This window comes from Lathamus discolor, chromosome 1, assembly GCF_037157495.1.
Source record: "Lathamus discolor isolate bLatDis1 chromosome 1, bLatDis1.hap1, whole genome shotgun sequence".
Taxonomy (NCBI): domain Eukaryota; kingdom Metazoa; phylum Chordata; class Aves; order Psittaciformes; family Psittacidae; genus Lathamus; species Lathamus discolor.
The window spans coordinates 146,457,222-146,469,644 of NC_088884.1; the positions used below are offsets into that span (position 1 = coordinate 146,457,222).

The 12,423-nt window shown below is 40.7% G+C and overlaps 1 protein-coding gene across 1 annotated transcript in view; it reads left to right on the top strand.

Annotated features, from left to right (window-relative positions):
• DHX15 (DEAH-box helicase 15) overlaps positions 1-12,192 on the top strand; it is a 47,420-nt gene extending 35,228 nt beyond the window's left edge. The window contains exons 11-14 of the mRNA XM_065699702.1: positions 2,369-2,491; positions 4,512-4,702; positions 10,241-10,410; positions 11,626-12,192. Coding sequence (XP_065555774.1) covers positions 2,369-2,491; positions 4,512-4,702; positions 10,241-10,410; positions 11,626-11,743 — 602 coding nt within the window. The 3' untranslated portion in view covers positions 11,744-12,192. The remainder of the gene's footprint in view (positions 1-2,368; positions 2,492-4,511; positions 4,703-10,240; positions 10,411-11,625) is intronic.
• The last annotated feature ends 231 nt before the right edge of the window (positions 12,193-12,423 follow it).

Here is a 12,423-nt window from a genome sequence, read left to right on the forward strand (position 1 = left end):
TTAAAAAATATGTTTTGGCTAAATGTAAAATCTGATGCTTCAGTTTAGCCTTACACTATATTAATATGAAAGTTTTTAAGCACAAGCTAAAATGTTTGTTGCAGAGTTATGATTGTTCAGACTCAGAGCAGATGGGCAGGGCAGAATCATCGTGATTATTTTAATTAAATGGTAGGCTTAATTGCGGAGGTGGTGGTAGGTTGGTGCCTGTCTGTGTCTTCCCTTTCCCTCTTCCCCCAATCTCTACTACAGAACAGTGAGTCTAGTATTTTCGTCTGTGGTCTTAAACTGATTTGTCTTAGTCCTTTTTCTATTTACCTTTTCCCAGGCCATGATACTTCTTTTTTGTAGTTGTTGTTGTTTTAAGGCACAGTAAATGTCATAGGTGAAATAGAAGGAAAAAATTCTTTACTGTGGGGGTGCAGAGGCACTGGCACAGGTTGCTCAGAGAAGCTGTGGCTGCCTCTTCCTTGGCAGCGTTCAAGGTCAGGTTGGATGGGGCTTTGAGCAACCTGGTCTAGTGGAAGGGGCTGGACCGGAGATGATCTTTAAGGTCGCTTCCAAACCAAATCATTCTATGATAAATAAGGCCTTTTTGATTGATATTTTTTTTTTTGGGGGGGGGGTGGGTTGTGGGGGTGGGGTTGGGAGGATTGGAAGGATTGAAGGTGGGTAATGTAGGGGTTGTAATCTAGCTCTGCTCTTAACAAAACAAAAACTTGAAACAACCAAAACCCACTTTTTTTTTTTCTTTTTTAAACCAGTGGCATAACTGCATTTTATGTTGTCTGAAGTCCCCATAGAGATTGTCAGGCTCTAATAGCAATCCATGTATTAATAGTTTGGACTGTATGGAAAAACTAGGTACCAGAAGAGAGCAGAGGATAGATTGAATAAATGGGCAGATTAAATGGTCCTACTTCATTTTGTAGGAGTTGTGGTGTGTTGCTGTGGGGTAGAAAGTGCTATTACTTAAAGAAGTGAGTTAAGGCAGAGTAATTTTGAATTTCCTTTTATTAGTCTGAGTTTGAAATTAAAATATGCTTTATGTTTTCTCTGCTTTCAAATGCAGGGCCCAAAATATAAGGTGTTTATTTTGCACCTGCCTTTGCATTTTCTTTAGTGTGTTAGTCTTTATTTGTTACCGTGTGATTCAGTGTTGCGGTGTCTTTTCCTCAAGTTCCATCCAGTATTCAACTCGGCATATTTCTGAAATGTAGTGTTTGGGGGCTTTTAATAGGAGTTTAAGAATGAAGTAAAACTAACTCCCCACAAAAAGATCCTCATCTGTTAGCGCCAGATGAGGTGCTAAAAGGTGTTCTCATGAGATTTGGTGGACTTCAGTTCTGAGGAGACTGGTGTACTCCCAAGCAGCTGGGAAAGGATAAAGGATTTTTAGCATCTTAATTTAATTGAAATTAACCTCTTAAGAATTACATCTACTTTAAAACCAAACTGATTTTGTTTTCTTCCGTAGATCTCTAAAGTGCGGGTCTCATAATTACATCTTGAGTATTAGCATCAATATTACAAACCTATAAGAATGACAGACCATGAATTAAGCTGGCTGCAATACTATTTGTGGCCTCTGGTAGTCTGTATTTGGAAAGGGAACATTAAAACACAGTTTTTTGGATTCAAGTCAGACTGAGTCAGACTTACGTAAGAATATAATGATGGAGAAAGCTCATCACATTGCGGGGGTGTTTTGTTTTGTTTTTATTTCAAGTAGTGCCAAAGGACAGTTTAACCTTCCACCACTACCGCTACCATCACAACCTTTAGACTTATTAATGCATTCATTCACATGTTTCTGCATACCAGTGCTGATAACAATACCATCTGGGGAAGAGGGCTTGACTTTACTGCTGTGTTCTGTCTGGTAGCAGACTTGTGATAAATCTCCTGTTTTGTTTAGACTGTACTAGTGCAGTACAGTTTCAGAACTATCGTCTTCACTCTGTCCTTAGAGGCTCTCTGAGAAAGCAGTTGCAATTAAAGTATTTTGTTACATGGGCTACTAACTCCTGGTAGAGCTATCAGCACTGGGTCTTGAGCCAAGATCTGTTTAGCTTTCCAGTATACATAGACAACCTTGATGGCCTTCAGACTAGAGATTTTGATGCCTACATATAGTTCTATTTAAATAATCAGGTACTCTGTAGCTTTGAAACCCTCTTGTCTTACAGATGTGGTTAGGTGTTGATGTACCAAATCATGGTAGTAAACAGTCCAAGATGCAGTTGGAGGCCATCCTGCCCTGCCCTATGCTCTGTGAACTGACCTAGCTAGGCCTTGTTCCTCTATCTGTGAATGCGTGACTCATCGATATGGGCGTTTGTGTTGGGCCCATACCAACCTTGTTTAGTCCCACAGTGTTTTGTTCGCCCCACGGAAGCAAAGAAAGCAGCGGATGAAGCCAAGATGAGGTTTGCCCACATAGATGGAGATCATTTGACGTTGCTGAATGTCTACCATGCTTTCAAACAAAGTAAGTGTGCACCTGCTTTAGCAAAATCGTTTGAAATAGTTTGTGCTGCCAGGTGTTGTTCTGGGTTCCAGGGACAGATGAGAGGTGTGGGCTTATTTTCCAAGCCTTTCTGTTGTGATCTTAAATACTTTTTCGTTTTGAGTATGTAAAAGTTAAGTGCCGCTTGTCTTTGGGATGGAAGCAAACCCAAAAAACTAGCCAAGATAATCATGTAATAAACTGATGAGTGTGGAGGCAAGCCAGGCTTCTAAATCAGCGCTGGGTAACCTCGGGCAGAAGGAAGTAAACGTGCCTATAATTAAGAAATATTGGAAGTTTGTTATCTGACATTAATTATACCAAAATCTGCTTAATTGCTTAATTTTCAGGGAGAGCAGAGCAGAAAATACAGTGAATTTGAAGAATATGGTAATAGAACCAAAGCCTTTTTAATATAGTTAGAAATTATGTAATAAGGCCTTGGGATGGATTGAGAGGCAGATGGGTGATGCATCAATAAGTAGTATCTTAAAGCTCTATGATAAACATATTTCATTTTCCTCATTTTTGTGTAAGGATTTTAGGGTAAATATGTGGTCCTCCTCAGCAGTATATTTTAGCAGCTTGAAAAAAATGGGAATGAAGAGGGGAAGCTAGGAAAAATGGCTATGTAACTGGTATGCTTTTTTGACAGTGACTTAACGTGGTGGTAAGGAAAAAGATTACTCTTAACTGCCAGCCAGGTTAACTTGGGTGCTCCATTTGCATTTATGTGTAAACAACAGAAAAGCAACAGTCTTTTTATCCTGAGTGAAATGAAACCCAACTGGGTGTCCCTTTCTGCTGCAGCTTTGATCTAGAAATTTTGCATTGAAATAATCTACCACTTTATGTGTCAGTCCTAAATAAATCTATTTTCAGAGTAAAAGTCAAACAAAAGTATTCACGATGGAAACAATAGCTGAGAAACTTATACTAAACAACTGGGAGTTGGAGGCACCTTTTGCTTTTTTTTATTAGCTTTTTAGTGAACAGGATCTAGTATGTCTTGTGAATGGGTTTTGGGGGGGGGGAGATATTTCTGGATGGCACTGCTTTCACGCTCAGGTTCCTGACGGATGGACTTACTTGGGGAATAATCTTTGTTCAGTTTCACTGTGAAATTGAGTAGGATTTCTGCAATTCGGGATCAGAAGACAAAATGCTGCTACTGTTTATATCTAGAACAGTATAAACCAGTTACAGATCATCTAACATGCACAGTTCAAATGGCGCAAATGCTGCTGTATTTCAGCTGTGATTCTGCTGGCTAGTGTACAAGAACTTCAGCATTCCTACTTAATTCTAAATATATTCTGTAATATAAAGCACAAAACCAACTTAAACATACTCCTTATTGTGAAACCTTTTCAATACAAGGTAATAATAGTCTCTATACAGAAGATACTTTAAGTTTTGTTAACACTGTTTTTGTTGGATTATTAAAGTAACAAAAATTTAGAAGAGCGTCACCTCAAAAGGAACAGAATTGGTAGGGAGAATTGGGTTTCTTGGTGTTAAACATGCACTTGGGTTTAAGGAGGGTTTGTTTTCTCAAATGCAGTGTAATTGTGTACAATCTCGTGTCCATTGCACGCTGCAGTTAAAGATGGTGCAGTGTTCCTGAAGCTCAGTTGCATTTTACAGTGCTGATTGAGAAGATGATTTTTGTAGTTGTGGGGTGTGATTTTGACACTTACTGGTGGCGGTATTTCAGCCAAACAGCAGTGATTGTGTGTATATTGTGTTGGGGGGCGGGGGGTGTGTGTGTGATGAGGGAGCTACTTTGTCCTGACCACATGCTGCTTGACTAGAAAACAATTTGGGTAAGTTATCTATAATGCAAGAAAACGACTTAAGAAATGAAGAACTCTTGTCATATATGAAAGCTTGTGGATATTTTTTTTCTGGTTAATGTGACTGATGGATCAGTTGCTGTTTTACTTACTTGCTCTAATTGGACGAAATACTCATTTTTGATTCATGTGTTTTAATGTTGCAGATCATGAGTCGGTTCAGTGGTGTTATGACAACTTCATTAACTACAGGTCCCTGATGTCTGCAGACAATGTACGCCAACAGCTGTCACGAATCATGGATAGATTTAATTTGCCTCGTAGAAGTACAGACTTTACCAGCCGAGACTATTACATCAACATAAGAAAGGCATTAGTTACTGGATATTTCATGCAGGTATGTATGCATCCTTGCAAGGAACATAGGTCGGTGTTTAGGTGGCTTTTAATGTTAAGGTGGTTATTAGAATTCATCAAAACTTGATGGGTGTTAATTAAATTATATATGACTTACTCTATTGCCTCTTAGTCTGTGTTGGATTACTTGGTTTTGGCTCCAGTAGTACGTTCTTTAGGCAAATCTTGGTAGAGAAGCTTTAGGCAGTCTTTCTCATACCAAAATACTGTTCTGGCATGACCAATCAGGAATTGGCTACCAACTTCTTAATAACTGGGGAAGGAACTTCCTAAAGCATTTCTAATTAACTGCAGAAATGTAGTTTTAAAATTATTTGTAGTCTGATACAAGTAGAGGAAATGTAGTTGTATGTAACTATTATATGTAGAAATTCAGGAAGTTAAAATTGCCAACAGTTCTGTATGCAGAAAAACTTGTGGAAGGATAGGTGCTAACAAGTTAAGTGTCTTAAAGAATTCTCATGTCCCTGGTTTCTTCTAGTTTTTGTTATGAAAAATGTTTATTGACTTTTTTTCAGTAACTATTTCTATGTCATGCATCAGAATATGTGAAATACGTAAAACAGAGCAGGAGTGATACTTGTAGAATCTGCTGATTTAAAGTCAAGCACACCAGGGAAATGCCATCTTCTCAATACTGAAGTGCTAGATATATCCTGCCTAAAAGGGGAGGGATTGGAAAATCGTACAGCTGTACCACATCTGTAATTTGGCAACAGAATTCAAGAACTAGTGATGTAGATGATTATTTACTCAATAGAAGTAGGCAAACTAAGCTTATAATTTCTAAAGTGTTAATGGACATGTAGCTGAAATAAGTGTGTGGAAAAGACTAAGCAAAAATTATACCACAGGAAGTAAGCGAAGGAAATTGTTACAATTGAATTGGAAAAGGCAAGCAAATGGCAGAGTACCTTAAAGATGGATCATCTTCATTCTAATGATTTTTTTGAGTTTGATATTGCCAGTTTTCTTAAGCTTTTGTCGTTTTATTTCTGCTCTAGTACTGAAGGGAGAACAAGACTATATTGTTGGAAATTTAAGTCATATTTTAAAGATTGATCAAAGTCCTGTGGTGTCTTCAAATGAAGGCTGGAATGTTTTTTGGAAAACATGGCTTGGAATCACAGGATATATCAGGGACATTAGAGAGGATGAATTTCAGTGACTTGGTGCTGTACAGGAATTTAGATGTCAGCACTCCTCTTACGTTCTCATTGTAGTGAGGTGGATCGAGAACTGGTTGAAAGGAAGAAGGCAGAGAGTTGTGGTCAATGGCGCAGAATCTAGCTGGAGGTCTGTGACTAGTGGAGTTCCTCAGGGGTCGGTGCTGGGACCGTTGCTGTTTAATATTTTCATCAATGACCTGGATGAGGGAACTGAGTGCACCCTCAGCAAGTTTGCTGATGACACAAAACTGGGAGGAGTGGCTGACACACCAGAGGACTGTGCTGCCATTCAGCGAGACCTGGACAGGCTGGAGAGTTGGGCGGGGAGAAACTTGATGAAATTTAACAAGGGCAAGTGTAGAGTCTTGCATCTGGGGAAGAACAACCCCATGTACCAGTACAGGTTGGGGGTTGACCTGCTGGAAAGTAGCGAAGGGGAAAGGGACCTGGGGGTCCTGGTGGATAGGAGGATGACCATGAGCCAGCAATGTGCTCTTGCGGCCAAGAAGGCAAATGGCATCTTAGGGTGCATTAGAAAGGGAGTGGTTAGTAGGTCAAGAGAGGTTCTCCTCCCCCTCTACTCAGCCTTGGTGAGGCCGCATCTGGAATATTGCGTCCAGTTCTGGGCCCCTCTGTTCAAGAAGGACAGGGAATTGCTTGAAGGAGTCCAGCGCAGAGCCACAAAGATGATTAAGGGAGTGGAACATCTCCCTTATGAGGAGAGGCTGAGGGAGCTGGGTCTCTTTAGCTTGCAAAAGAGGAGACTGAGGGGTGACCTCATCAATGTTTACAAATATGTAAAGGGTAGGTGTCAGGATGATGGAGCTAGGCTTTTTTCAGTGATATCCAGTGATAGGACAAGGGGCAATGGGTGTAAACTGGAACATAGGAAGTTCCACGTTAACATCAGGAAGAACTTCTTTACTGTAAGAGTGACAGAGCACTGGAACAGGTTGCCCAGGGGGGTTGTGGAGTCTCCTACACTGGAGATATTCAAGGCCCGCCTGGACAAGTTCCTGTGTGATGTACTGTAGGTTACCCTGCTCTTGCAGGGGGGTTGGACTAGATGATCTTTTTAGGTCCCTTCCAACCCTTGGGATTCTGTGATTCTGTGATTCTGTTACTGCTCTTCTGTCTTCAGTGGTATTCTGTGTGTAGAATGGTGTATATTTTAAAGCCTTTATGTAATCAGGCTCCTACAGCAATGGAAAGGTAATAAAGCCATGATGTGAAGGTGGTCACCAGTGCAATTAATGGTATTCATTTGAGCTTTCCTAACGCAGAAGAATGGTTTAAGTTTTTTAATAGCTTCAGAGACACTGCTGCATGCTCTGCAAGCAGAAACCCAGGCAACTGACAGTGCTCCTTGGGTGCATGCTACCATTGTTTCAAAAAGACAGACAAGATACAATAATTTCTCTTAAGCTGTCAAGACCAGCCTGCCAAAATCTGTAGCCTTAAATCTAAAAAGGAGTTGGATCTGGCAATACTCTTCCTGCTTTTGCCCTTTTGAATGCATTTGGATTGACAGTGTTTGATTAAAGACCCCTGGTTGGGCTCTCGAGGTTCAGTGACGTGATGGAGAATACGTAAGCACGAGCACGCTTAAAATTTCAGAGGAGGGTGTGCTATTCTTAATGAAATTGTGACATCCCTGAAGCCTCTGTTAGGAGAACGTGAACTAAAACATTTTCCTATGGTGGCCACTGTTTCCATGGAGGTTTGTCATGTTGGTAACAGCCTTGTAATTGTCTCTAAGTGATCAGCACGTGGCCTTTTTTAGTCTGCAGAGCAACCTGGGCTGGCTTGGCTCTTTATGATCCTTCGAGTTGTGTTTGTGTAGCTCGTCATAGTCGTCAATAGTGTTAATAGTTTTTCTCTCCACTTACAGCGCCGTTCCTCATTCAGGTAGAATAATTCACAAATGTATTGTACTAATACATGGACTCCTTAATGATTGCAGAGTTCAGGTGTGCATTTTGCTTACTACCACTGCTCATTGAAAAATGAGCCTGTTTGTAGGATGCAGTGGTTTCTATGGAAGCTCATGCTTTTTATACTCTGAAAAACATCACCGAATCATCACCAAAGGATTGGTTGAGGTTGGAAGTGACCTCTAGAGGACATCTGGCCCAATCATCAGTACAAGCACTGGGGTTCAGAGGAGTGTAGGTGCATATGCTGCCTCCTGTGGGTCCTTGTTCATTCCCTTACATCAACCTTGCTGCTTGCCTGAGCCCTACATTCTTGTAGCTTTGTGATCTGGCAAGTCACTTCCCCCTTTGGAGAAGCAGCAGAGCTGGCGTTCGGTCAGCTGTGCAGGAACAGCTCGGGCCAGGAGGGACCAGGAGGATGCAATAGCTGACGGCTGGAGCGTCATGGCCTGCGGTGCAGCCGTAGTGTCACTTGGCGTGTTTCGTGATGCTGTTGTCATTGCTGGGCCTGAAACTCTTCACCAATCCTTGTGCTCACAACAGTACTTTATAGAATCTAAATAGGATAAGTACTGTAGCTCAGTGTTAACTCGGGATATAAATAAGTCACAATAGTGTGTAACCACTTAAAAGAGACTTATTCCTCATATATGTGTTCTAAGGAAACATACTTTTCTTAATTGGGGTTATTCCAGTTGCTGTCCTTCTCTTGAAATTAAGAGCCAACTGTACTTCCCTGCAGCGTTTCTTTTTCTTTGAGTATGCTTAGTTAGTTAGTTCTGAATGTTTTTTCCTTAGTTAAGAATTACACAAAATAAACAAGAAATACAGCTCTTTTCTTTTTCCATGTCATTTATAATGATAGTAATCATATGTATTTGGGAAAAGTAGTTAGTAAGACCTCACTGTCTTAATACATCTGAGTGAGACTGAGGTGCTAAAGGTAAATTGTGTTGGTTTAAATTTAACAGCGAGCTGTTTTCTAGAATGAAACCCAAATAAATGAATTGTTCTGTGGCAGGTGAATGTCTTTTCTAGTCTGGTTTGCAGCTATACTGCTACTTAATTTGCAAATGTTGGGTTGAATTGGATGAAATTAAGCCTAAATGGTTACAGAGCACTGTTAATCTCCATTGAAAAGAGCCTCTGTTGACTCCCTGGACTTCCAAGTAAGGTAACAGCGTTACTGCTAAGATCTTGGGTGAAGAGCTTTGCAGACCATTGAAATACTTTGTTCTGCTCCTAAAACATGTTCTGGATATTAATGGCATAAAATACAAAAGGGAAACACACTCAATGTGTTACTAAGGAGATATTCTGACTTTAAAATTTGAGGTAGGGTAGCTACTGCTTCAGAAGTCTGGGGATTTTAATCTACTAGAAAAAAGGTGAGATATAGCAAGGAATTAGGAAAACAAGGAAGTACACAGCCTACATTAAAGGAAAGCAGCTAACCATGACCTGATAAAAAATGTCTTTCAACATCTCTCACCCATTGTCCATCCTGCTTAACCTTTTTATGGTATTTGTGTGTGTGTGTGTGTATATATGTAATGAAATAAGTACTGAGGTCATCTTGAATTGCCAGTATCAAAAGGTTAATTCTAGTTACCTGTTCTGTTAGATTAACTGTTCTTACAGAGGATATCCTTCTAAGGATAACTGTCTGCTTCCCCACCAATCTTAATGAGCTAGGTATCAGAGCATCTCAGTGAGGGAGGCATTATTCCCTTTCATAGAGCAAGCAGCTTAGTCACAGAGAGGTTAATTGATCTTCACCAAGGTCACAGCAGAAGTGTGTTGCTGAACCTATATTTTCCAGCTCTGAACCTCATGCTGTAACGAGGCTGCTCTTATTTCTGACATGCCAAACTTCCCATTCCTACTGGACTGACGTTTTTCAGGCCACTGTAAGAGGATTTGCAGAACAATACATGCATCACTAGAACTACTGCTGGAACACTGCACTAATAAGAACTTGAAAGTACAGTGTTGTGGCTTTCCAGTCCCACGGTAAGCTGCTGTGATCAAATGCTTGAAGCAGGTGTCTGCAGTGGACCACGGTTGACTTTGTGGGATGTTGCAAACCTGTCCAGTAGCTATTCCCTTTTGATATTCTCTTTGCTTTGCTGTTGTTCTAATAATGATTCTTCTCTTGAGGTGGTAACTATTTTTGTATGTTGCTTGTATTGTGTATTAGAGTATACACTTACCATGGCAGTTAGCAGAAACATCTGGCATCTTGATTGTGTCTATAAAAAAGCCTGAATGGTTGAAGTGGTCAAGTAATGTGCCAAATTTAGACGATGTTTGAAAGTTGGGATAGTGTGTTGTGTGTAGAACACTTGAGAGTCGGCTTGAAATCACTTCACTTAAAAATTGCTTATGGTAATGGAATAATGTCTTTGTCCCTAGGTGGCACATTTGGAACGGACAGGGCATTACTTAACAGTGAAAGACAACCAGGTGGTGCAGTTGCATCCCTCCACTGTTCTTGATCATAAACCAGAATGGGTGCTCTACAATGAGTTTGTCCTTACAACAAAGAATTACATCCGAACATGTACAGACATCAAGCCAGAATGGTAAGCCAGAAGTGTTAAAACAGTCGTGACCTACTGTGAAGCTCTTGGTTTTCTTTTTTAAATTGAGGCAATTCCTTTCACTTTTCCTGAAGCTAATATTGGAGAACAGTCACGGGAACAATGATGGTGTGGACTTGAGCTCTTGCAGATGATTAAAGGTTTTCTTTGTGGATACTTATTCCTGTTTGTGGGAGTTGTGTGTGAAACTGGCCCCTGTGCAGTGTGCAGGGAAATGCTTGCCTTAAATCCAGTGACTGTGGTGCTCCTGCTGGGAAGGAGCTGCTTGGAGGCGTTGGGTTTGGGGAGATGTCCTAGAACCCACTTGTTTACTTAAGAGATACCATTAGATGCCTCTGTTCTCAGGATTGAGGTCCTCTCTTTGCAGTAGATGTCTTAAATTTTTCCGGAAGGATCTGAGCATGATTCCGTGCTTTCTTAAAACATGAAGGGAAGAGGTACAACCTGCCTTGTCCATTTATTTGTCAATAGAGTGTCTATTGAGGAAGTTAGAGGCCTGATCTTCTGCAGACAAGCAAAGATCTGAATTGCCTTGCTTGTCTTTAAGGTTGTACTTAAACTGCCAAGTTACAAGCTTTGGGGACACATGAGGCTCTTCAGTTGTTGAAATGGTGCTGTTGTGCAGAAGGAGTTCATAAATTTGCAAGTCATAAAACAGAGCATATATACAGCCTGCAGTATTTGAATGGGCAAGATTTGAATCCTTCCTCAGAAATCCTTTTCTTGGGAAGTGCTGCATCACCTAAAGGCAGGGTCCTATGGCCTTGGTTGTGGTTTTAAGCTTAAACCAGTTAAGGTTCAACTTTGTGCTCGTGCACAAATTGGTATTGAGGTAGGCCCTATTTCCTGTGGGCTTCTACATGAAGCAGCAGCTCTGACTGCAGGAGCTGCTGTGACACATACTGAGACAGCAGCGAGGCCTGTGAGGGACATGTGGCTGAGGAGGAGCATCTTGTGCACACTTCTTGTGAGGAGAAAGCATCTTGTGAGGAGGAAAGCTTGTACACGCTTTCTTGCCTTGGACTCCGGTGCTGGCACAGGATGGGACTGAGATGTAAATGTGTGTGAAACTTTCATTGATCTTAGCATCACAGATGGGCTGAAAATGAAGGATAATTGTCTCCCTCAGCTGCAGAGTTTCTGTAGGATGCCTCTTAAAGTTTGAGTATTAGTAACAAACTTTTGCTTTCTTGACAGGCTGGTGAAAATTGCCCCACAATATTATGACATGAGCAATTTTCCACAGTGCGAAGCAAAGAGACAGTTGGATCGCATCATTGCCAAACTTCAGTCCAAGGAATACTCACAGTACTGAATTTATGCTTTGAACTGAAGTTACTCAGAGGACAGCTTTAAGAGACGAAAGGATTCAAAGTTCAAGTTGTGCTCTTCACTTTGGTTCAATAATGGCCTTTATTTGAAAGCTTTTTAATTTTTCTTTACAGTAAATATTCCATTCTGATTTCATAAATTAAACATTTATGCCTCCCTTTTGTGTTGACACTGTAGCTCATACTGGAAAAGCTAATCAATGTTTTGCAGTTTATTGAAAGTAGTTCTATATATAACAATGTTACAAGCATTTCTTTAGAAATGGTTGAAAATGCTTCTAAAAAATGTGATTATCGACCATGGTATGCATGATCGTTGTAATTGTTGACATTCCTTTTAGAAGTTGTGAAATGTTACAACTTGTGCTTATGTAGACACAATCTTCGGCCTCAGTACGAAGGTACTGACTTCAATAAAGTCTATTTATACTAATTTGGTGCCACACTATGTCAGTATTTCCGTTGCTTTGATCAGAAGGTGAGGAACCAGGTAGTGCCCCATGGAACTGCTGCTTTACTGACATGGCAGTAGGTAAGGATTTCAGTGTTGGAAAGTGCAGGTGCTGCAGCAGCAGGTTATGGTGACTTGGATACAGTGCGTGCAGTGTTGATCCCTGGCAAACCTGCTTAAGTTACGCAGGAAGTTGTTTTAAAGATAAGATGC